This window comes from Lissotriton helveticus, chromosome 5_1, assembly GCF_964261635.1.
Source record: "Lissotriton helveticus chromosome 5_1, aLisHel1.1, whole genome shotgun sequence".
Classification (NCBI taxonomy): domain Eukaryota; kingdom Metazoa; phylum Chordata; class Amphibia; order Caudata; family Salamandridae; genus Lissotriton; species Lissotriton helveticus.
The window spans coordinates 1,348,715,993-1,348,739,645 of NC_136065.1; the positions used below are offsets into that span (position 1 = coordinate 1,348,715,993).

Here is a 23,653-nt window from a genome sequence, read left to right on the forward strand (position 1 = left end):
TACTACAGGGAGGCAGCTGGGCCTAGGAGCATGATTATTCCTTGGTTCATGCAACCAAAGATGGGACAACAAATAGCAGGACATAACACATTACTCAAAGCTTCTCATACTGTCTGGATATTTGTTCCAGGCTCCTTACAATATTTGCTTGGTGTCCAGCTCTTTCCACTGTCTTTGTATGAGTCTCCCACACAACCTGGTCATGCGCTCCAAGTTCTTAACACTCTCCATGCTCCGTTACCTTCTCACACGGCCTGTCCATGTGCCCTAAGACTTCACAATTGAGAGAAATTAGCTATGTGGATTTGCAAGCCCAAAGAGAGACGTGCGAAGTTGCTGTATTCCACACGACCAGAGAGACAATACTAGAAGCCATATTATTCCCTCCGTAGACCAGGAATATCCCCAAACACCTGAGTACTATAAGCAACATTTTTGAGTACTGCTGCAGAAATTCTCAAGCGAGTGATCGCCACACGCTGTAGGTTGCTCTAATTAAACAATGTTCAACCAGTTTTCCTGAGTTCTGCTAGAGGTTTTAGAGCATAAATATGGCAATATAGTGATGAGCAGTAATCATGGCGGTTTTTTTTGCGCGGTTAGCAAAACTCAATTTTGTATGTTTGCGTGTAAGGTTTTCACTCTAAGTTCATGTGTGCCTATCACACTGCCTAGCCATGTGCTTCAAGTTCATGGAACTGTCTATCAATGCTCCTTAAACTCTTAGCGTGGTCTGTCACTGTGCCCCAATAAGGTTCAAGAGGGTAAAAAGGAGCTGTGTTGTGTTAGAGAAATGTAGAGATAATTCTATGTGTTAAAAATGGCATAGTTTTTCATCTTTAATAAGTCTTACTAGCATTCGGGTAAAATTGGCAGAAGACCGCGTTTATCACAGAATACCTACAAGTAATAGGTGAAGTGTGATGTTGCATCTACCTGCTTTCTATTTTTAAGAGTAATTTCAAGCACTAACGAACAACAGGCGAATGGATTTTCAGTGAAGGCCTCAGTGAGCCACTCAGAGAATTGCATAATTTGAAATAACTACTGAGGTTTTATTGGTGCTAGACACATTGTAATCTATGAACGTTTCCAGTTTTCTACTCTTATACTTGGAAGTTGTATGCATTTTTTCTGGACTTTAAACATCAAAGGGGTGTTTGCACGAGGCTGTTTAAATGATAAAGACTCCTCTCCCACAGGTGCTCTCGGCATGGCACAGTCCATGGGCACTGCCTTCGCAGATACGTGCAGCGGTGATAAAGAGAGCTGCACAGCTGGAATGGTGCTGCCTGACCCCCAGGAAGGTAACTGATGAAGAGCACATTCTGAACCTCTTGGGTCCCAACCTGTCGGTTGAGAGCATTTATGCGTTTTAATGTCTGACCTGGTAGTAGCTTTTTTAATATACCAGAACAGACTTGTTCCTCGGATTAAAAATGTATTACATTATGAAACTCTTTAAATATAAAAATAAAATCATCTGGTCTTCAAGGATTGTAATAAATTGTACAACGTGCAAAAAACAGGGTTGGCAGGGCTTGCTTTTGTAAAACAACTCTTAAAGAAATAAAAAAACATCAATATTCCAACTGCCCAAACCTAACATCACTTTTCCCACTGTTTGTACTCCAGAAGAGGAGGAGGATGATACTGAGCGGGCCTGTGACACCCTGCTCATGTGCATAGTCACGGTAATGAACCACGGATTGCGAAACGGAGGCGGCGTGGGCGACATCCTGAGAAAGCCTTCTAAAGATGTGAGTTCACTGGACACGAGCAGATGATATTTATTTAATTTGTGTGTACGGGCACTTAGAAAACCTTTTTGAATAATCGTACAAGAACCAAGACTTCTCAATATGTGTGTTTCTGAACGTTGAGGGTATGTTCCATATGCACGCATGCATCTTACTTAATACGTGCACATGTAGTAAAGAGATTTCCTCAGTGTATTCCTTTTGACAAGGAAATACCTCTTCGGTAGATGTACATTGACAATACATTTTCAATATATATATATAAGGGCACCAAGGAGAATTTCAGTATACGTATATGAACACTGAATAAACCTATTATAAGTGTGTACATACGAACTATGGAAATCCTATTATGTGCTTTTGAGCATTAACAGGTGCTCATAAATATATGTACAAGAGCTTTAATGACCACTTCAATATGTGTATGAGACTCTCTTTATATTTATTTAGAAACAGAGATATCTCCATAATATGAATGTGAGCATAGAAGGCCTTTTCTACACGTGTCTCTGGATACAGTCCAGTTTTTTTTGTATTTTTGTTTCTTGAAACATGTCAAAAAGAAACAATTTGTACAGAATCGGTATGGTACTGTATTATATAGAATAAAGTAAAACATAGTTTGATTTGTTGATCAGCGTGGTCAGCAATTTTATATCCATGTGTAATGCATCCATTGTAGCAGCGCCTACAAAATGGCAATGTGCAGCGTTGGTGTGGAATTAGTGAGATGTGGGCCATTTAAGGATGTAGGAAGTAGTTAGGGGCTATTTAGGTGGAGGATGGGGATGCAGGTAGGAAAAACAAGTAAAGATATGAAGAGAAGACCAAGAGGCATTTGAAAAGAGGAAATGCTGGTGTTCATCAGGTTCCATAAATTCTCAGTTTTCCTAATTTCTTGCCTGTGTAGCTCCCCCATCTCAGTGTGTTCTTTGCTTTCTGATATTTGAAGTCCTGTTCATCCCACTAAGAATTCAGGGCTACAATTACCCGAATGCATTGAAAAAAATGCGCACTGGATGCGACACTCGCACATAGAATGGGGAAACTTGAAATATCAGATTCAGTGGGTGGGCTGGACAAGTGGGTTTCCTTTTCATCAAAATAAAAGCTGGTCTTACTCTGCATTGGTATACAGCAGGTTGGAGTCAGAAAAGATTGGAGATAGGACAGAAAACTGCTGGCCTGCAAATATTTGCTTGGGGTTGTGAGATGCATGGCTTGGTCAGATCGTAGTTGACTGGATGGCTTGGTTGCTAAAGAAAAGTTTTGAATATGTCTCCCAAATGATTGATGCCTCTCTAGCTGTACACAGCACTACTGAAACATCTTTGAAGTCTGTATTGAAGTGCTGATGGGATGTCTGTACTCATGAATTAAACATATTCACACACGTGTAAGTGGGCACTGAGGACACCTCTTGTTTTGGAAACATCCTGTCATGTACATTAGAGCACAGAAGATGTGACATGAACATTAGTAAATCCATTATCTGAATGTACAGAGCTCCCTAGAAGGCCTTATATCCATGTGCGTGCTTGAGCAATAAGAAAACCTCCTATATACATACATCGTAGATCTATAGAGATCTTGTGTGCCTTAAGGAGCACTAAGAAGACAACCTGTGTGTCTGAAGGTGCACTGACGAGGCTCCATATGTACGAAGGAGTACAGAGGAGACCTTCTGTGTTCAAAGGTGAAAGAAAAAGATAAGTAGTTTCTGAAGGAGTTTAAGAGGAGAGGAGTTGGCTTAAAGGCTAGGGTGGTCGACCTCCAATCTGGGGAACCAGATTTGAGTCTCGGCAAGGATGCGCAACATCCTGTGATTCTGGGCAAAGCACTAAATCTCCCCGTGCCTAACAAAAATGAATGTGTCCTCATGTAATGCAACTGGTGCTTGTGTAAAGCGCTCTGATACCCAATACCTTCAGGTCAAGTTCGAGCTATATATAAATTAGTAAAATAAATAACATTTAAAAACAATAAGAAGGCCTTACATGTCCAAAGACATAGTTTGTGAGTCTGAATTTGGTCTGAGACCACCTCATGTATGTCTGAAGCAGCACTCAACGGATTTCAGAGTGTCTTAGGGGACATTGGCACAACCTTATTTGGTTGAAGGATCACAGAGCACATCTTAGAACGGATGAGATCTTGTTTGCAGATGAAGCACTGAGACCGGGTTGAACGGAGGACTCAAGCGATCCTGTGAATGCCTTAAGTGCCATTAATGAGAACTTGTGTGTCTGAAGTGGCACCAAAGACACCTTGCTTGTGAAGGAGGACCTGAGGGACAGTATGTGGTTAAGGGATTGCTGAAGGGGCATTAAGAAAATCTCTTTCACTTTTGGAAATTGAGGTGACCTCATGTTTGCCTGAAGGAGCACTGTGTGCGCTTGACAGAAAACTGAGGACACTGAGGGTGTATGCCTTTGAAGAGAAGAGAGCTAAGCAGACTTTAAACGTAATAAGGGCATATTTGCCTCTCAGTTTCTCTAAATGAAGTTTTCCTTTCCTCTTTCCTTACAGGAGTCACTCTTCCCTGCCAGAGTGGTCTATGACCTGCTCTTTTACTTCATTGTCATCATCATTGTCCTGAACCTCATCTTTGGGGTCATCATTGACACCTTTGCTGACCTGAGGAGTGAGAAGCAGAAGAAGGAGGAGGTGCTGAAGACTACCTGTTTCATCTGCGGTAAGGAGTGCTGCATGGGGTTGCCTCTTGATAAGGGCTCTTTTAACTCCTCTTTGCTAAAACAGCAGAGTAAAGGGCAGGGAATGAATGAGTGCCAAACATGGGAAAATGGAAGATGGAAAGCCCCGAATCAGTTGTTCTCATGACTCCTTGCAACATATAGGTCATGCACGCCACTCTCGGCCCCTATGCACTGGCCACTAACAGAGCAGATGGATATTTTTGCTGAGCAGCTATTCATGCATGCAGTCAGACAGTAGGAACATTTTGAAAATTATGAAGAAGATGCACTCACCCACAGGCAGTGACAGGCAAGCCACATACACCACCAGCCATAGAGGAGGCACTTAAATCGGTGATCAGTGATTTGTTACCGATACCTGCATTGTGTGTGATTTTGCCGAGGGCCAAGCAGAGACCAGCGACAAAGAGGCGGTGACCAAACGGCCGCACAGACGTACACGTGCAGAGCAGATACACAAATCGGTTGTTGTAACAAATCAACTTAATGCATAACATTGTAGCACATACTAACTGTTTTGAATTGTGCATTTTTTATGGCATCCGGTCGGTATCGGTTGCACTCAAATAGACAGCCCCTAGATAAAAATGTCGGCATGCTTATATTTACCCAGAAAAAAATGCAGAGAAAATACAAGGACAGGCAGTTTTGGGTGCAATTAGCACCCATATCCACGCTATGCCCCTTTTTGCTGGCAATACTTGTAACGTGATCATTATTGCGCCTGATCATGTGCGAAAATAATTTAATTCTAAACCCGGTCACCACAAACGAGGCCCACATATTTTACAAACAGTACTATGATAGTTTTATAACACATATGGAAAAAAACACAGAGTAATATTACAACAAAGAAATTAGTTGATTTGGTACTATAGCACTAAGAAAGAGCTTTGCTTAAAAAACAACTGACCCGGGGGTAGGGATCCACTAAATGATGATCGCTCTGTCACATTTATCATTCTGGAAAACACATGACGTAGCTTTGGATCACTGATATACCCCCATCTTTGAGGGCAAGGGTTCTTTAACTAAACACCACCATTCACATAGAATTAGAATGCATCTTTCTAAAAAAAAGTCAAACATTTTCTTCTTCAGGTCGTATATCAGCACAATTAATGTATACAAACTCATGGTAAGAAACGACCTGTCTTAAAGAAACTTGCACAGCAAACTCATGTAACAAGTCTGCTCCCTGAATGTAAAGCACATAAACCACAGTAATTTATTCAGCAAAAGATGCTATAATAGACCTTTGAGTGTGACAAACAAGAATGGATGCATTACAAAGAACCCCCACCCCATTGGGCCTAAGAATGTTAAGGAATTCCATTTCGCCAGTCTTGCATTTGGTTTCGACACATACATTAGCAGATGCCAAAACTGATGCTGCAATGACACTGCACATGAAGTGCATCTCTGCATGAGGCTTTGTGCAGCTAACCGGCAAGTCTCAGGTCTGGAGATGTTTTATTAGCCCTGAGAGTATCTTGCCTGTGTAGTGCATAAGTGAGGACATCAATCAAGTGTTCGGAGCAGGAGGTGGATAGGAGCACCTATCTGTGTAAATTGGCTAGCTAGTTGCAATTGAGTATTTTGCCTGAGAAATGCTGTTTACTATGAGATAATCTTGCCAAATTTGCTTTTCTTAGGCACAGTTGACTTCCTTAAGCTTCTGCTTTTTGCCAGTGGATTATTGCAGTGTTTTGGTTTGTTTCATCCCCTGAAACTCTTGTTTTGGGGCTTTTGTATCGCAACTAAGGCGCTGAGTGGAAGCCTCTGTTGATGTAGACCACATAACGATTCAATAAACCACCTTTGAATGATCCTGGCCTAACATTGACTGGAAAATGTAAAAGGGCATGGCCACTTTGTACCATCATTGTTCTTATGGAGGAGGAAGACTTTGATACAAATCAAATTTTATGACCCAGCCTGCTTACCATTTGTGCTTAGACATTAACATAATAGGAACAATTACAGAACGTAAATGGTATCTATACACAAAATAATAAATAAACAGAAAGGTTTACATACTTAACACCTACAATTGGAAGGGGAAGGAGTCCTGTAGCAAAGCGGTGGGTAGTACTTTGCCCATGAAGCTTACAGAAGAGAGGGGCACATCAAAGTAATTAAGGGCAAATGAAAAGAGAATAACCCAGATTCTGATTATAGAAAGAAAGAAAAACCAAAGGTGGTGATGGACGTAGCGTTGACAATACAAACACTCACCCCCAGTCAACTGATCTGGGTTTAATCCATCACCGTTCTTTAGCTCACTCCGCCACCCCAGTTCAGCCCAGTTCGGTGGGTAGTACTTTGCCCATGAAGCTTACAGAAGAGAGGGGCACATCAAAGTAATTAAGGGCAAATGAAAAGAGAATAACCCAGATTCTGATTATAGAAAGAAAGAAAAACCAAAGGTGGTGATGGACGGAGCGTTGACAATACAAACACTCACCCCCAGTCAACTGATCTGGGTTTAATCCATCACCGTTCTTTAGCTCACTCCGCCACCCCAGTTCAGAGATGGCCATATGCAAATCAGTCTAACCCTGTGCCTCATGGGAACAGTCCAGCCCAAACTGCCAAGCCATGTCTTCCCTGGACCGGAATCAAGCTTCCCAGGACCGGTTTCTGGCATTACAGCCGTCTTCAGCCGGGCTTGCTTGACTCCAGTGGCAAAGTGAGCAAGGGACTCACGTCTGAGCATACCCTGCCAACTTAGGGTGAACAAAGAAAAACCAAAGGTGGTGATGGACGGAGCATTGACAATACAAACACTCACCCCCAGTCAACTGATCTGGGTTTAATCCATCACCGTTCTTTAGCTCACTCCGCCACCCCAGTTGAGACATGGCCATATGCAAATCAGTCTGACCCTGTGCCTCATGGGAACAGTCCACCCCAAACTGCCAAGCAATGTCTTCCCTGGACCGGAAACAAGCTTCCCAGGACCGGTTTCTGGCATTACAGCCGTCTTCAGCCGGGCTTGCTTGACTCCAGTGGCAAAGTGAGCAAGGGACTCACGTTTGTTCGCCATAAGTTGGCAGGGTATGCTCAGACGTGAGTCCCTTGCTCACTTTGCCACTGGATTCAAGCAAGCCGGGCTGAAGACGGCTGAAATGCCAGAAACCGGTCCTCGGTTGCTTGTTTCCGGTCCAGGGAAGGCATGGCTTGGCAGTTCGGACTGGACTGTTCCCATGAGGCACAGGGTCAGACTGATTTGCATATGGCCATGTCTAAACTGGGGTGGCAGAGTGGGCTAAAGAACGGTGATGGATTAAACCCAGATCAGTTGACTGGGGGTGAGTGCTTGTATTGTCAACGCTCCGTCCATCGTTTCCTTTGGTTTTTCTTTGTTCGCCATAAGTTGGCAGGGTATGCTCAGACGTGAGTCCCTTGCTCACTTTGCCACTGGATTCAAGCAAGCCGGGATGAAGATGGCTGAATTGCCAGAAACCGGTCCTCTGTAGCTTGTTTCCGGTCCAGGGAAGGCATGGCTTGGCAGTTCGGGCTGGACTGTTCCCATGAGGCAATGGGTCAGACTGATTTGCATATGGCCATGTCTGAACTGGGGTGGCAGAGTGGGCTAAAGAACGGTCATGGATTAAACCCAGATCAGTTGACTGGGGGTGAGTGCTTGTATTGTCAACGCTCCGTCCATCATTTCCTTTGGTTTTTCTTTGTTCGCCATAAGTTGGCAGGGTATGCTCAGACGTGAGTCCCTTGCTCACTTTGCCACTGGATTCAAGCAAGCCGGGCTGAAGACGGCTAAAATGCCAGAAACCGGTCCTCGGTAGCTTGTTTCCGGTCCAGGGAAGGCATGGCTTGACAGTTCGGGCTGGACTGTTCCCATGAGGCACAGGGTCAGACTGATTTGCATATGGCCATGTCTGAACTGGGGTGGCAGAGTGGGCTAAAGAACGGTGATGGATTAAACCCAGATCAGTTGACTGGGGGTGAGTGCTTGTATTGTCAACACTCCATCCATCGTTTCCTTTGGTTTTTCTTTGTTCGCCATAAGTTGGCAGGGTATGCTCAGACGTGAGTCCCTTGCTCACTTTGCCACTGGATTCAAGCAAGCCGGGATGAAGATGTCCGAATTGCCAGAAACCGGTCCTCTGTAGCTTGTTTCCGGTCCAGGGAAGGCATGGCTTGGCAGTTCGGGCTGGACTGTTCCCATGAGGCACAGGGTCAGACTGATTTGCATATGGCCATGTCTGAACTGGGGTGGCAGAGTGGGCTAAAGAACGGTGATGGATTAAACCCAGATCAGTTGACTGGGGGTGAGTGCTTGTATTGTCAACGCTCCGTACATAATTTCCTTTGGTTTTTCTTTGTTCGCCATAAGTTGGCAGGGTATGCTCAGACGTGAGTCCCTTGCTCACTTTGCCACTGGATTCAAGCAAGCCAGGCTGAAGACGGCTGAAATGTCAGAAACCGGTGCTCGGTAGCTTGTTTCCAGTCCAGGGAAGGCATGGCTTGGCAGTTCGGGCTGGACTGTTCCCATGAGGCACAGGGTCAGACTGATTTTCATATGGCCATGTCTGAACTGGGGTGGCAGAGTGGGCTAATGAACGGTGATGGATTAAACCCAGATCAGTTGACTGGGGGTGAGTGCTTGTATTGTCAACGCTTCGTCCATCATTTTCTTTTGTTTTTCCCAGATTCTGATTATGTCATCGGAGTTCTCCTGTTTGTCTTGTTGTGTAACTGAAGGCCATGCTTTGTTTCCTAACGCTTCACAAGGCTCATATTATGTCCCTGCTATAGATTGATTTCTCGTCAATCCTTAATATATGGTTCTTGGCGTTTCTTCCTTAGGTCTGCAAAAAACATGGGAGCTTCTGCTTAGGGACACATTAGGGGCGGAGTGTAAAATGCTTATATACTTCTGTCCTTTGCCTAGTTCTTCGCACTCAGGACCTTTGGTAGGTTTTGATCTCTTATGTGTACCTGATTGTGTAAGGAATGTTTATGTAGTATGGCCTATATGTGTTCTTGCTCTGGGCCAACGAGGGATCAGGGTTACGTCACATGTCACTTTGTTACATGCCTCCACTATTTCTATTAGACCCTGATATGGAGGTGCTGGACTGGACCTCAAAGACATTCTGAATGGGAACAACGGTTTAAAAATGGGAAAATGGCATCTGGCCAATATCTTGGTAGAGAGAACACTTCTGGAACTTATTGTGCCCCCATGATAGTAACGATGAATTGGTAACCCTGTAGTGCTTGAGAATAAGATCTCTATAGCTAGAGGTTGTAGATGCTATTCTCTACTTGTCCAACAGGCCAGATAGCTGCACAAATATTCTGCATTTTTCACTGTGGGGGCTTTCATCTTGGGCAGTTTATTAGGGCTTTACTGTTATGGAACCATAGATCAAGAGCATACAGACTTATCCCAAAGCCAATGTGTAAAGTATTTGTACTCAAAACACAGAGTAATACAGTGATAACACCACAAATGGACACCACACCAGTTTAGAAAAATAAAGTATCTTTATCTAAACTCAACAACATCCAACATACATGCAATAAGAATATGACTTTAAAAAGGGTTCAAACAACTTGGTCCATAGAAAATGATGGATGCTTGATTTCTCTCAAAGTACCTGTAGTTGCGACAAAATTCACAAGGCCAAACAGCCACAGAGATGGGAAGTGTCAAAAAACAAAGAGATGTGTCAGTTCCTGAGACCCTGCGGAGGCGATGCAACCGTTCTGTTGCACACAGAAGTGATGCTTAGAATTCGGTCTGTATGGGGAAGTGATGTGTCAATTCCGAGAAGGTTCTTTTCCATATGTGATGCATCGGGAAAACTTGCCGCACAGGTACGATGTGTGGAAATCCAGGATGCATCGGTGATCGATGTGGCAGTGTCAAGCGCCGCTGATTGGTGGTTTCTTCAGCCGTGATCCCTCTATGTGTCAGTTCTGGCAGCGGCGATAGGCACTGCTCCTGTTTCATCAGCGGCGCAGCGATGCGTGGAGATTCTTCTCGCACAGCGTGCTGGGTCGGAAAAACAGCCGCGAAAAGAGCGATGCGTCGATTTTCTTGTAGTTGCACTTTTCCAGCTCCCAACAGCAGGAACAACCTCCAGAGTCCCACCACAGTCACAGGCACCTCTTGGCATGTCAGAAGTCCCAGGAAGGAAGCTCAGGGGAGCTGGGGGGGAAGTCTTTGTGACCCTGAGACTTCAGAAGGAGGCAAGCTCTACTCAGGCCCTTGGAGATCTTCCTCAAGCAGGGACACACAGCACACAGCAGAGTCCTTGTCCTTTCCTTGGCAGAAACAGCTACTGCATGTCAACCCCAGACAGCACACAGCAAAGGGGCAGTACTCTTCCTCCAGTTTTTCCAGCTCTTCTCATTTGTAAAGGTCCTTCTTGATTCCAGAAGTAATCTAAATCTCGGGGGTTTTAGGTCTGATACGTATACCTCAAAAGGTCTTTGTTCTCTTTGTGCAAGGGTCTCTGAGCCCAGTCCAATCCAGTTCTGTCCTCACTGGTGTAATATGACCACAGGGGGTGGAGACAGTTTTGTGCAAAGGAGAAGGCCTTATTCAGGTGCAAGGAAATCTCCTCCCACTACTCTAAATGCAGCCCAGTCTTTTCAGCCCAGCCCTGACTCATTCATGAGAAGCAGGACACACATCAACCCCCAGTGGGTGGCTAAGAGAATGCACATCCCCAGCCCCTGTCAATCCAAAACCAGACAGTCCATACACAAACAGGCAGAGGCACACAGAATGGTTAAAAAAGCAAATGCCTACTTTCTAAAAGTGGCATTTTCAAACACACAATTTCAAAACCATCTTTACTAAAATATGTTATTAAATTCTGAGCTCAGAGAATCTAAACTTTACTACTCTATCTTATCCCAACAGGAAGTTATACTTCTACGTTGTTACAAAGCTTCTCCCATTCTATCCTACGTGGCAAGATAGCCTTTCAATAGTGAAAAACGAAATTGGCAGTATCTAGCAAGTGCCGAGGTAGGCATATGAAAGCAGTCGCAGAGTGGATTCATGAAAAGTTAATTTAAAAATAGACTAGAACAAGCAGTGTTAGACAATCTGCGCAGACTTCTACAGAAAAATACAAATCGTGAGGTGTGGGTAGTTTCAGAAAAGGCAACATCAAAGTCTGACTTGTACAGTCAGTCCTAAAGTAGGCACAGAAGAGAACAAGAATGTGCAAGAGTTCTCGTAAAAGCATACAAATTAATTCTAATATGTCAGATGCAGGTAGGCCTGAAGTTAACAGCCTTTGTAGGCAGTAACGAACCATGTGGGCTACATGTATGAAATGTTGAAGATTCACGTGTAGTCATGTCAGGCATTCTAAAAGCAACGAAATGCAGGCTATCCCAGAGTAGCAGCAATCAATTCGAGAACATGTATGTGCAGGTAAAGCACACAAGCTGACATTCCCTGAGGCATCACGGTAGCATGAAAACCAGAATCGGTGCCAGCGCCTGGATTTTTGTTTCCAATGATCTCATCTCATCCCTTCTTTTTCCAGGTCTAGAAAGAGATAAGTTTGACAATAAGACGGTGTCATTTGAGGAGCATATCAAGCTGGAGCACAACATCTGGAACTACCTGTACTTCATTGTGCTGGTGCGGGTGAAGAACAAGACGGACTACACTGGGCCTGAGAGCTACGTCGCTCAGATGATCAAGGTGCACAGTGGGATCGGAAGGGAGGAGGGCTTTTACCTTCATTGAGCAATTGATTTGGGGTTGTCACTGATTATCTGGCCTTTTACAGAAAATATTTTTTAAAAGGGTGAGGTGCTCCAGTGTCAAGGGAAGGCAGAAGAACCTTTATAGTGAAAGAGGGCACAGAGCTTGCGATAACAACAAATGTCTATTTAGAGCAAGAGTGATAGATACATGATATTATCTGAAAGAGGAACAATAGGCAGAATGAGCAATAAAATAAGAAGACATGGAGGAAGAAGGGAGCAGAGGTGCAAGACAAGTAGAAAGTATGAAAGAATAAGGAGGGATTAGAGGGTCTGAAATTAGCGCAACAGGAGGCAAGAGAAAAGGGTAGGAATAAGAGGGGAGCACAGAAATATGGAAGACTAAGTGTAGGAAAGAAATTAAAGTATAGGCAGTGATAATTAAGAGTAGTTGACAACAAGGTGGAAACAAGAGTATGTGTGATGAGGAAATGAGGGCAAGGGTATGATATAAAATAGGGTAGTTGAGGGAAACAGAGTACAGAAGCAGATAGTAAAATGAAGCTTCGGCAGAGGTTGAATGAAACTCTTGTGACCATGGGAATTTATCTAATGGGCATGAGCTAATACATCTCTCACTCACTTTCAGAGCAAGAACCTGGACTGGTTCCCTCGAATGCGAGCCATGTCACTGGTCAGCAATGAAGGGGAAGGGGAGCAGAATGAGCTTCGCTGCTTGCAGGACAAGCTGAACGGCACAATGAGGCTGGTGTCCCATCTCACCGGGCAACTCAACGAACTAAAGGAACAGGTACAGACTTAGGCCCAGTTATCTCTGATCTGACAGGTCAGTGGGATAAGGGAACAGGTAAGGGGACAGGTATTGGTCCAGTACATACAGTTATCACCACATCGCTGACATGGAAGACCAGGGATGTGTCCTCTCACAGAAAGCTCAAAAATGTTACTTTTATAGAGGGTCTGGGTTGCACTTCAATGTAGAATGATTCTTTCTTGAAGGCAAACGTTTCCCCTAGTTCACCCACAGCTGATGTGTTAAGGCCAAAATGCTAAGGGCCTCATTTATGAGGCTGTGCGTCACTTTTACGCCGCCGGTGCGTCACTTTTTGTGACGCACCAGTGGCGTAAAAAATGCACCTTGTTGCGCCATATTTACAAAGTGACGCATCTAGGTAGATGCGTCACTTTGTAAACCCCTGCACCACATTATACCTGCGCCAGGTATAATGTATGTAAGGGGGGGGGGCGTATTGACGCAAGAAAGGGTCATGGAAGTGACGCAGTGAAATCTATGAGATTTCACTGCGCCATTTCTAGGACTCGAATGCGTCAAAATCTTACGCCAGCCTCACAGCAGGCGTAAGATTGGCGCAAGCCCTTTCACATGGGGCTTGCCCCATGTGAAAGGACACATTGCTGGAGTTGCGTCACTTTTGTGACACACTCCAGCAATGCGTCACTTTTGCGCCTACAGATACGTCAGAAATACTGACGTTTCTGTAACTCCTTGCGACATGATGCATCATACTGTAAATATAACGCATCATTGGTGTCGCAAGGAGGGCGCAATGAAAAGTGATGCATCGCTGTTTTCACGCAGCGATGCGTCACTTTTCATAAATGAGGCCCTAAGTGCGGGCATAGGTCTGTCGTAAATAGTAGATGTGATAACCACATGAATTATTGTGAAACAATGGAAAGGGCTAGAAGCACTTTTAAAGCACGAGTTCCTGTTTGTTCACCAGAGTAGAGATTAAATATCTGTACATACTGATGGGATCTTTCCCAAAGGGTTACTGAAAAGAACATTATGGAATCATTTTTAAGCGCGTTAGGTTAGGTAGTTACATTAATATCAAGTTAGTTACAGTAATAACAATACCTCCACATCATTATAAAATGTGCCAACCTTCACGAAAAATCCGGCAAATAATTGCTGCAACACGTACATGTATCCAAATGCATAGCTATCAATAGTGCAGCAGGTGCAGTGGAACCAAGGGCACAGGGCTCTGATTGGCCCACTTCACCCAGTCAGTACAACCATAATAAATCCCCTGCTTGCAGTAAGACCCATGGAACCCTTGCTACACTACTGAATGTGTCCCTATTCTATATTGGTTGTCATAAACTAGCATGAAATTATACAAAGTCACCGGGCAATACCATTAATTATATGGACTGTACACCAAAACGTACAAGAACTAATGTCAGTATTAACATCAAACCTCTTTAAATCACATAGGTCCTCGTCAGAAGTTCAAGATTAAATTCCCATCCCTGTGCAAACTCTTGTTTGCACAGGTATCGTATTTACAAGCTGCGTGGCAGATTCTGGCAGGTCAAACCAGCTGAAATGTATTGTGTGAAAACGGCCAGAAAAAAATTTAAAACATGCGGAATGTGTGTAAAAATGGTTCTGCATGTTATTTATAATTTTTCTGTTGAAAACAGACAATTGGAAATTTTTACTACATTTGGTAAATACCTTACCCTGGGTTACTGGAATTTACCAACTGTTTGGTACATACCACACCCTATTGTGCGCTACGTGACAAGAGTGCACAGATATCCCCTAAACAGATATGTTTTTATCTAAATTATGTCAAGGCTTCCTGAAAATCTATATAAGGCCAAGAATGTATAAATAGGTCTTAAAATATTATTAAAATGTTTACCAAGTTGAGCATGACATTTTATCTAATATCAGCACTATTATGTCTTTCCTAATATACTTCAGATCTCTGTAACGGAAAGGCATCTTTAGCAGTTAAATATAGATAAACATGACCCCTTCTGAGCATTAGAGAGGTGTGCAGGCTGTTTCTGCCTACCCAGAAAAAACACTCTACTTTTCCTCGTGTAGCTGTCGCTGAACCCGCCCTATTATCTAGTTCTGCTCTGCAAAGCACAAGTGCAAAGTGTTTGGTGTATTGGGGCAGATGCCTGTCAGCAGGTGATTGTGCAGGTGAATCTAAAGTCAGGGGATGGCTGGAGCTGATGTAGTCTGACCCACACATTGACCAAGAATATTGACACTTTCTGGGCACCTGTGATAATCTCGTTGTGGCTTCTTATACCCTTACAACATTATACCCTTACAACAGTAAAAGGTGTGGGATAGTGCCATGCGACCTTTGGGGCAGTTGTGTGCAAGTGAAGACATATTTGCCAACCCTACTGATTTAGAAGGTAGGCTACCACTATCTAGTGATACCTACCTCCTAACGACTTTACATGTCATCCTTACAGCTGTTTTAAAGCCCACCGCTGGCCTATAACTGAGTCCAAATTAAATGTCTCCAAGTCCAGGCGAGAGAGGTACGCCAGCAGCAGTAAACACAAGGCCTGAGGCACATCTGACCAGACAGTGACATATCATCCAACACTTTGCCAGTTGGATCGGTCCCCCTCATCTACCAGCCTCCTTCTCAGAATTAATGGGATAAAGGGATAAATAAACTTTGGGTGGAATGCTCGAGGCCAGTCCTACACGAGTAACAGAGTGTACATATGTAAGTGTTCTTTCGTTGGCCCAACTGTATCCTGCATAACCTAGTACCACAGTTTACACTGGCGACAAGGCCCCATACCGTACCCTGAAGTGTAAGACAGTGGTGCCCATGTGTTTATCTTGAACGTGGCCGCAGGGGTTCCACACCTTCCCAATGTGAGGTGGTGCTGGAATGCCACGCCACCCTGACTGCCTCTGCCCACTCTCCCATCTGGGGACACACATCCAACCATGCCTGGAGTGCCTATATGCCAATTTGGGTGAAGTAGCCCTCACCTGTTCACTGCATTCCCACCAAATGAACGGCTCCACCTTCGGGCTGATGGGAGCACAGCAGGCATGGCCCTCTTGTACACAGCGCTCCAGATCAGAACCAGCCCCAAGGACTCTGCGCAGAAGAGGCAGACGCTAAAGTCAACGATATGGCACAGTCAAGTATTTGGCCCCCTAATATCCAGTGCTGGTTGAAGGAAGTAAACAGTTACTAGTCCTCTATGAGTGCTAACATTCTTACAGGTGGCACGATGGTTGACAGTACTGCACAGCACTAAGCCTACTTCACCCACAGCTGCCAGCCTGAGGCATCCATACATCCATGATTGCTTAGCTACCATTAAGTGCCCTCATTAACCCGGCCAGGGCTGGAGGGGGAACCGAAACCGGCCCTGGCAAAGTGCTCGGCCATCCCCTGGCGGGTGGAGGGGGGCGGAGTTGTTTGCTAGGGACGGTTTCAGCCGATTTTGTTATAGGGGGCCAATATTGCTGCAAATGCTGCTAAACCGGACCCTGGTAACATAAACAGCCCCATAGGGGCCCTCACCCTGGCGGCCCACCGGGGAAACGCCTGTTGGCCGCTACGGCCAGTCCTACCCTGAACCCGGCAAGTGCCACCGATGTGGATTGGCAGGTTGAACTACTACTTTTGCAAAACAGACGGTACTGTCAAGCAGTCATTCCTGCTGCATTTTGGAGGTGAGGAGATCTATCAATTCTTCAAGACACTCCTGGCCAAAGGTACTAATGATGTGTATGATGCAGCGGAATGGTAAATGTATACTTTGATCTGAAATTGAACCCCAACTTTGAAAGTTTTAAATAGCGCCAGGTCTGACAGCATGAGGATGAGACAATCAATGGGTTCCAGTCAAGAATAAGAGCACTAGCTAGCACATGCGGGGATAATGATCAACTCAAAGAAGTTTGTAACCAACTCATTCACAACATGTGTCTGCTGCGGAGTGCGCCTGTGGTCTATTTCAACCCGCAATGCAACACAGAACTGATAGTCTACATTAGCCCAGTCAGCCTACTCCTCCAGGAAAATAGCAAGGGGCAATAGGTTCTGTATGCCAGTCACGTCCTAACAGTCACTGAGACCCACTACATCCAAATCGAGCCAGAAGCACTGGCCATCCTATAGGGATGTTGACATTGTCACCTATATCTGTATGGAAGACAGTTCTGGGTCATCACTGACCACAAACCACTGGTTCAATTGTTTGCTGGCACGTCATGAAGCCCGTCACAAAGGATCTAGAAGGGGATGATTCATCTACAGCTGTATACCTTTAATGTTGTGTAATACCCAGAGGACCCACTCCTGTCAATTTCTAGTCCACACACCCTCTGGAAAACCGCCATGGCTGCAAAGAGGAGGACAAGTAAGCAGAGGACTACAGATCGTCTCACTGGGCACCTGTCCCACGGTGATGCCGCTGAAGGAGATCCAGTTTACCATGGCTGAAGGCTCAAACTTACAGAAAGTAGTGCAGGAGCCACACCACAAAGCCTGGTTTCTAAACTAAGCGAAACTATGGGAAACTGTTGACAAACAAGTGATGAACCAACTGAGGCGAGTACGTGATGAGTTGAGCTACACAGGAAACCAGTGCATTGTTGTCCTGCGATCCTTGTGGGCCTGAGTGATCAGCTTTGCTCACCAGGGCATCAAGGTGTGGCCAAAACAAAGGCGAGAGTCTGACACAGAGTCGGGTTCCCTGGGATGGATAGGGCAGTTGAGGAGAAAGTGTAGTGGTGCCATCCTTCTCAGGTGACAGGTGGTAGGACCAGGCCCATGCCTCTCATAACTAAGGGCTTCCACCCTCACCCCTGGGCCCACCTGAGCATGGACTTCGCCAGCTTTCCTGATGGGGGGGAAACTGTGGTCATCATAGTCAGCCACTTCAAATGCCCTGTGGCAGAGTTGACCCAATCAAGGTATTCAGTAGAGTAAAGCCCGTCATTGAAAAGGTGTTTGCCCAGTTTGGCCTCCCAGACGAAATCAAACAAATAATGGCCCACCATCCCAGGGTTAAGAATTCAAGAAATACGTGACTAGCCTAGGATTACAGCACTGAAAGTCGCACTGCAGTGGCCTCAGGACAACAGGGAAGCAGAGTGCTTCATGTGCACCCTTAATCTGGCCATACGCAATGGGGTAGATCAAGGAAATGACCTCGAGTTCTACCTACACCAGTTCCTGTGGGAATACACACACCACCCCCGCAGCACTACAGGGTGCGCCCCCATTGACCTTCTGATTTAGCGACCCACTGGGGACAGTATTCTGGCACATCCTGCCTGGCATTCCACCCTTTGGATGCGGCATCAGCCCAGCAAAAACATAGAGAAACAAACGATACAGCCAGTAAAGACCGAAGGCTCGCATCCCAACTATCCAGATAGGAAACTAGGTGCTTATAAGGGATTGCCACCCTAGGTGGAAATTCAGGATACCCTTCGAGAAGGATTTGTAGCAAGTCACAAAGATCCAAAGGACCTTGAACAGGGCCACCCTGCGGTGAAGAGGTGGTCAGAATCGTATCCTGGTTCCGAGACACAGGTTACTGATGCCGGCACCGACCATGTCAGGGCTCTGCTAAACGCATCAAGCACATGCGCTGCGCAGGGTGTGTATCTGCGATGGTGGCAAGAGACTGGGTTGACGCTGCATGACGGAGTAATCCCGGTACCAACAATGTAAAACCGGTCACCCTGAGCACGATGAACTGTTTTCCCCCTTTTCTCTCCGGTAGAGTTTCTTATTTTTTTTTAAGTTTGAGTTTATTGAAATAGAAAGAGGCAGAGACAGAAAATGAAGAAACAATCAAAAGTTAAAAAACAGGAAAGTATCTCTTACATGAAATATATATGGTTGATAAAACAGAATGTAAAACACATTAAGCAATAATGTTACAGATAAAGAAGTAAATGAAGTCATGACCTGTAAAATAAAACACGAAGATGATATGAAAAAACATTAAGTGTATTGAAAAGAAAAGTCACGGTGGCTTTTGCACTTCATCAGTGTGAACTTGGGGGATAGGGGGAATTACAGCAGTTTTAGATAAATAATTAGTAAGGGGTAGCCATAAGAGATCACGCTCGATTGCCAGGGAAATGGGGGAGACAAAATTGGTATCTAGACGGTGGTTAAAACATACTGCATTCCACCAAGCATGGAACGTAACATCATTGGCTTGCTTCCAATGAGAGGTAATATGATGTAAAGCAATAGCTATTAAAATGTCAATTAATTTATAGCGGTGTGGGGAATTGGTAAAAATGGGGGAGAGAGAACCAAGAAAAATGTTGAGAATGGAAAAAGGAAACTGAAAATTGAAAATCTTCTTAAACTGGGACCAGACCAAGTGCCAGAAATGTAAAATGGGTGGACAATCAAACAGCATGTGCTTCAAATCAGCTGAGGGGCAGGGACAGGACCAACAAGTAGAAGGAGTGTCTGGAGAGAAGGATGACAAAATTGATGGAGTAAATAAGGTACGGTTATAAATAAAAAATAGGGTTTGAGTAGTGTTAGCAGCTCTAGAGGTACTATGAATTTTTGACCAGATTTTATCCCATAAAGGGAGAGACCAAGTCTGGGAACAATCTTTTTCCCAAGCCAACTCAACCTTGGATTTGATTCTATCAGTGGAAAATTGAATTGATTTATAGAGAAAAGAAGCAGAGGGTGAGTGCTCGAGCGCATTAGACACGGGAAGACACACAGTAGGGATAGAATTTGCAGTAGGGAGTGAATGTAGGTATTGGGTAAGACTAGGAAGAAGTGAGATATATTGTGAACTAGAGGAGGAGGGTAAGGAGAATTGCTTCTGGAGATCCTGAAAGGAGAGTGGTTGATTACCCGAAAGAAGTTGAGAGATCCATTTTAAGCCATGAGAGTGCCAGGTTCTCCAAAATAAAGAACGATTACGAATTTTAAGATGCTTATTATGCCAAATAGGTTGGACATGAGTGGAGGAAATAGAGGGGTAAGAGGATGGTAAGTATGGCTCAAGAAGAGTACGAGAGTGAGAAATGATAGGAGAGCGAAGAGAGGTCACATTGGAAGAGAAAGAGAGAACCTCGTTAAAATCAAAAGGAATGAGGAAGGAAGATTCTAATTTAAGCCAAAGAGGAGGGTAGAAGGGGAGGTCAGAAGAGAGCCAGCGTAAAGCTTGTTTTATTGAAAAGGCGTTATGATAAATTTTAAAATTAGGAAATTTAACTCCTCCCAGTGATTTATCTTTTTTCAAAGCAGCAAGAGCTATTCAAGGTTTTTTACCTTTCCACAAAAATTTGAGTAGAATAGAGTCTATCGATTTGAAGTAATAGTCGGGAATATGAATGGGGATCATGGAAATGGAATAAAGCACAAGGGGAGCCAACATCATTTTGATGGAGTTGAGACGCCCCTACCAAGAAAGGAATAGAGGATTCCAGCGGACGATTGCCTTATTTAATTTTGTAGAAAGAGAATCAAAATTATACTTAAGAGTATCCGAGAGACGTGGAGCAAACCAAACACCTAGGTATTTAATCTTAGAAGGTTGCCAGGAGAATCCAGAAGCGTCAAAGAGGTGCTTTTGACAAAGAGGATTTAGGGCTAAAATTTCGCATTTATCAATATTAAGACGATATCCGGAGATACTAGAAAAGGAGGAAACGATTTAAAAAGAAAGGAAGGGTGGAATGTGGGTCAGAACAATATAACAAAATGTCGTCGGCATAAACTGATAATTTAACTTGTTGCTGGGAACCAAAATGGAAACCAGAAATGTTTTCATCGAGTCTGATTTTCGTCAAAAAGGGTTCTAGAGCTAAAACAAACAATAGAGGAGATAAGGGGCAACCCTGTCGTACGCCCCTTTGAAGGGGAAAATAGTCCGACACTATATCGTTTGCAAAAATTGATGCGTGAGAGCTGGAATAAAGTAAAGAAATAAGAGAAATAAATTTAGAAGAAAAACCTGTCCAACGAAGAGCTTGAAACATGAAGTCCCATCCTATCCTATCGAACGCCTTCTCGGCATCAAGGGAAATAGCGGCCAAGGGATAGGAAAGTGAAGGAGCCTTACTTAAAATATCAAAGAAAACACGAGAATTATCGGACGAAAGACGACCTTTAACGAAACCGGATTGTTCTGGGCCAAGTAATTCAGGTAAAAGGGGATCTAATCTAAGAGCTAAAATTTTGGTGAAAATCTTATATTCTGTATTTACAAGGGAAATAGGGCGATAATTTTTACACAAGGTATGGTCTTTGTCTGGTTTGGGAATTAAACAGATTAACGCTTCCTGGAAGGTCCCCCGGGAAGAGCCAGAATCAACAAAAGATTGAAATAACAGGAGTAGCTTAGGAAGGAGAAGAGAGGAAAAGTTATTGTAAAATTCGATAGTGAAACCGTCAGGTCCCGGCGCCTTACCACGGCGGAGCACAGAGACAGCATGCAAACTTTCAGAAATCGAGATATCTGAATCATGCGTGTGAAAATCAACATGAGAAGAGAGGGGGGAGGAATGCTTTGAAAATATGCGAGAAGATCAGTGGAGGACAGGATTCAGGAGTATATAAATCTTGATAGAAAGAAACAAATTCATGTAGTATGTCTTTATCTTTAAACAAAGATACTCCAGTAGGGCCTTGGACAGACTCAATCTTTGTCCTTTCTTTCCGAATCTTAAGGTAATTGGCTAGTAACTTTCCCATTTTATTCTGGCCTCCATAGTAGCGGGAGTTGCATTTTAGTAAAGAATTAGAAGCAGCGTTCGTAGTGAATTTATTAAAAGCGAATTTAGCTTCGATGAGTTCACGAAGGGAATTTTCAGAGCCAGAATTATAATAATCGTATTCCAATTGTTTAATTTTATCCAGAAGTTGAGTTGACTTAGATATTGATTTCATTTTCTTTTGGGAGACATAATTAATGACAAAGCGTCTGACAGCTGCTTTAAAAGAGTCCCAAACCATCACAAAGGAAGAATCAGGGAGCTGGTTAAGTGTAAAAAATTCAGTGGCAAAAACATTAAATTGGGTACAAAAATCAGAGTCAAGGAGTGAGGAGTTATTAAATCTCCAGCGCCCAGGGTGGGGAGAAAAGGAAATGAGGTCAATATCAACAAAAACGGGAGCGTGATCTGAAATTAAAATGGAACCAATATCAGAGTGAAGGACAAGTTGAGCTAAGGATTTGCTAAGGAAAAGGTAATCAATACGAGATTGGGAGTGATGAGTAGGGGAATAAAAGGTGTATTCTCTGAGGTCAGGGTTGCAAAGTCTCCAAATATCTACTAAAGCATTGTTATGAATAGATGTAGTGAATTGGGAGTGCATTTTGGAGGTAACAAATTTGACTTTAGAATTCCTGTCTAAAATAGGATCGAGCACTTGGTTACAGTCACCACCGAAAATAACATATTTCTCATCAAGTGTAACTAATTTATCAGAAATAGCAGGCCAAAACAGTTTATCAACACCAGTAGGAGCATAAATGTTAAAAATAACTATAGGTATCTTATCTATATTTAGATTAACAAGTACCCAACAACCATTTACGTCACATTCTTGAGATATAACAGAAACATTTTACTTCTTATGACATAGTATTACAGTTCCATTTTTCTTACCAATAGCTGGAGAATGAAAAACATGACCCACCCAGCAACGTTTTAGCTTCAAAGCCTCCTCTTCCGAAAGGTGGGATTCTTGGCGGAGAGCTACATCAGCTTTAAGTCTAGTAAGATGTGTTAAAACTCGTTGACGTTTAATGGGGTTATTTAAACCCTTAACGTTCCATGTAACTACTCGGAATGTAAATCAAGAAAGAAATGATATAGGGAATTAGATAAAATAGAGAAAGGAGATGATGTAAAGAGATGAGAGTACAGGAAGTTGAGGTAAAGAGGCAGGTAAGAGAAGCAAATGAAGAGAAAAAGGAGAGAATCAAGGAAGAAAGAAGGAGAGAAAAGAATGAAGAAAAGAGATAGAAAAGTAAGAGATAGTAGAAAGAACGGACAGAGCAAAAAAAGAAACATACCAACACATACAGAACGAAGAACGGGGGTGAAAAGAACTTTAAGGAGATCGGTGTATTGCAGGAACAGCATGATGACGCCGCGAGGCTTAGCAGGGATTTTAGGACCTGGTCATGCGCGCGTTGTATGTTGAGTGAAGAGGAGGGAGGAAGATCCAAAATTTTTGGCAGAAAAGATTGAAAAAATGCAGTAGGGTTGGACCCCTCTGTATGTTCAGGAAGTCCATAAATTCGTAGGTTATTCCTGCGATTTCGATTTTCCAACTCCTCTGTCTGCCTCCTCAGAAGTGAAACATCTTTCTCCAGAAGTGAAATCCTAGAACATGAGGCCTGAAGGGACTCCGTGGATTGTTCCACTAAGAGAACACGCGATTCAAGAGAGGACCATTTATCATGAAGAAATTGCAGTGTCCTAGTGGTTTCAGCCATGAAGGGTTTTAGCGCACGAATCTCCTCAAGAATGAGATCCATAGAGGCAGAATGTAATGAGGAACCTGGGGAGGAGGGATCTTTCTTCAGACGCTTTGTCGAAGCAGACTGCGGAAGTTTAGTTGAAGAGATTGTTTTTGGAATTGCCCCAGGCGCTAAGTCAGATTTGTGAGAAGCAGAATCTTCCAT

At 43.8% G+C, this 23,653-nt stretch overlaps 1 protein-coding gene across 1 annotated transcript in view; it reads left to right on the forward strand.

Moving 5' to 3' along the window:
• Positions 1 to 23,653, forward strand: part of ITPR3 (inositol 1,4,5-trisphosphate receptor type 3) — a 568,454-nt gene that overhangs the window by 541,570 nt on the left and 3,231 nt on the right. Inside the window, exons 53-57 of the mRNA XM_078644240.1 lie at positions 1,203 to 1,307; positions 1,636 to 1,760; positions 4,290 to 4,455; positions 12,019 to 12,179; positions 12,834 to 12,995. Of these exons, the coding sequence (XP_078500366.1) occupies positions 1,203 to 1,307; positions 1,636 to 1,760; positions 4,290 to 4,455; positions 12,019 to 12,179; positions 12,834 to 12,995 (719 nt within the window). The remainder of the gene's footprint in view (positions 1 to 1,202; positions 1,308 to 1,635; positions 1,761 to 4,289; positions 4,456 to 12,018; positions 12,180 to 12,833; positions 12,996 to 23,653) is intronic.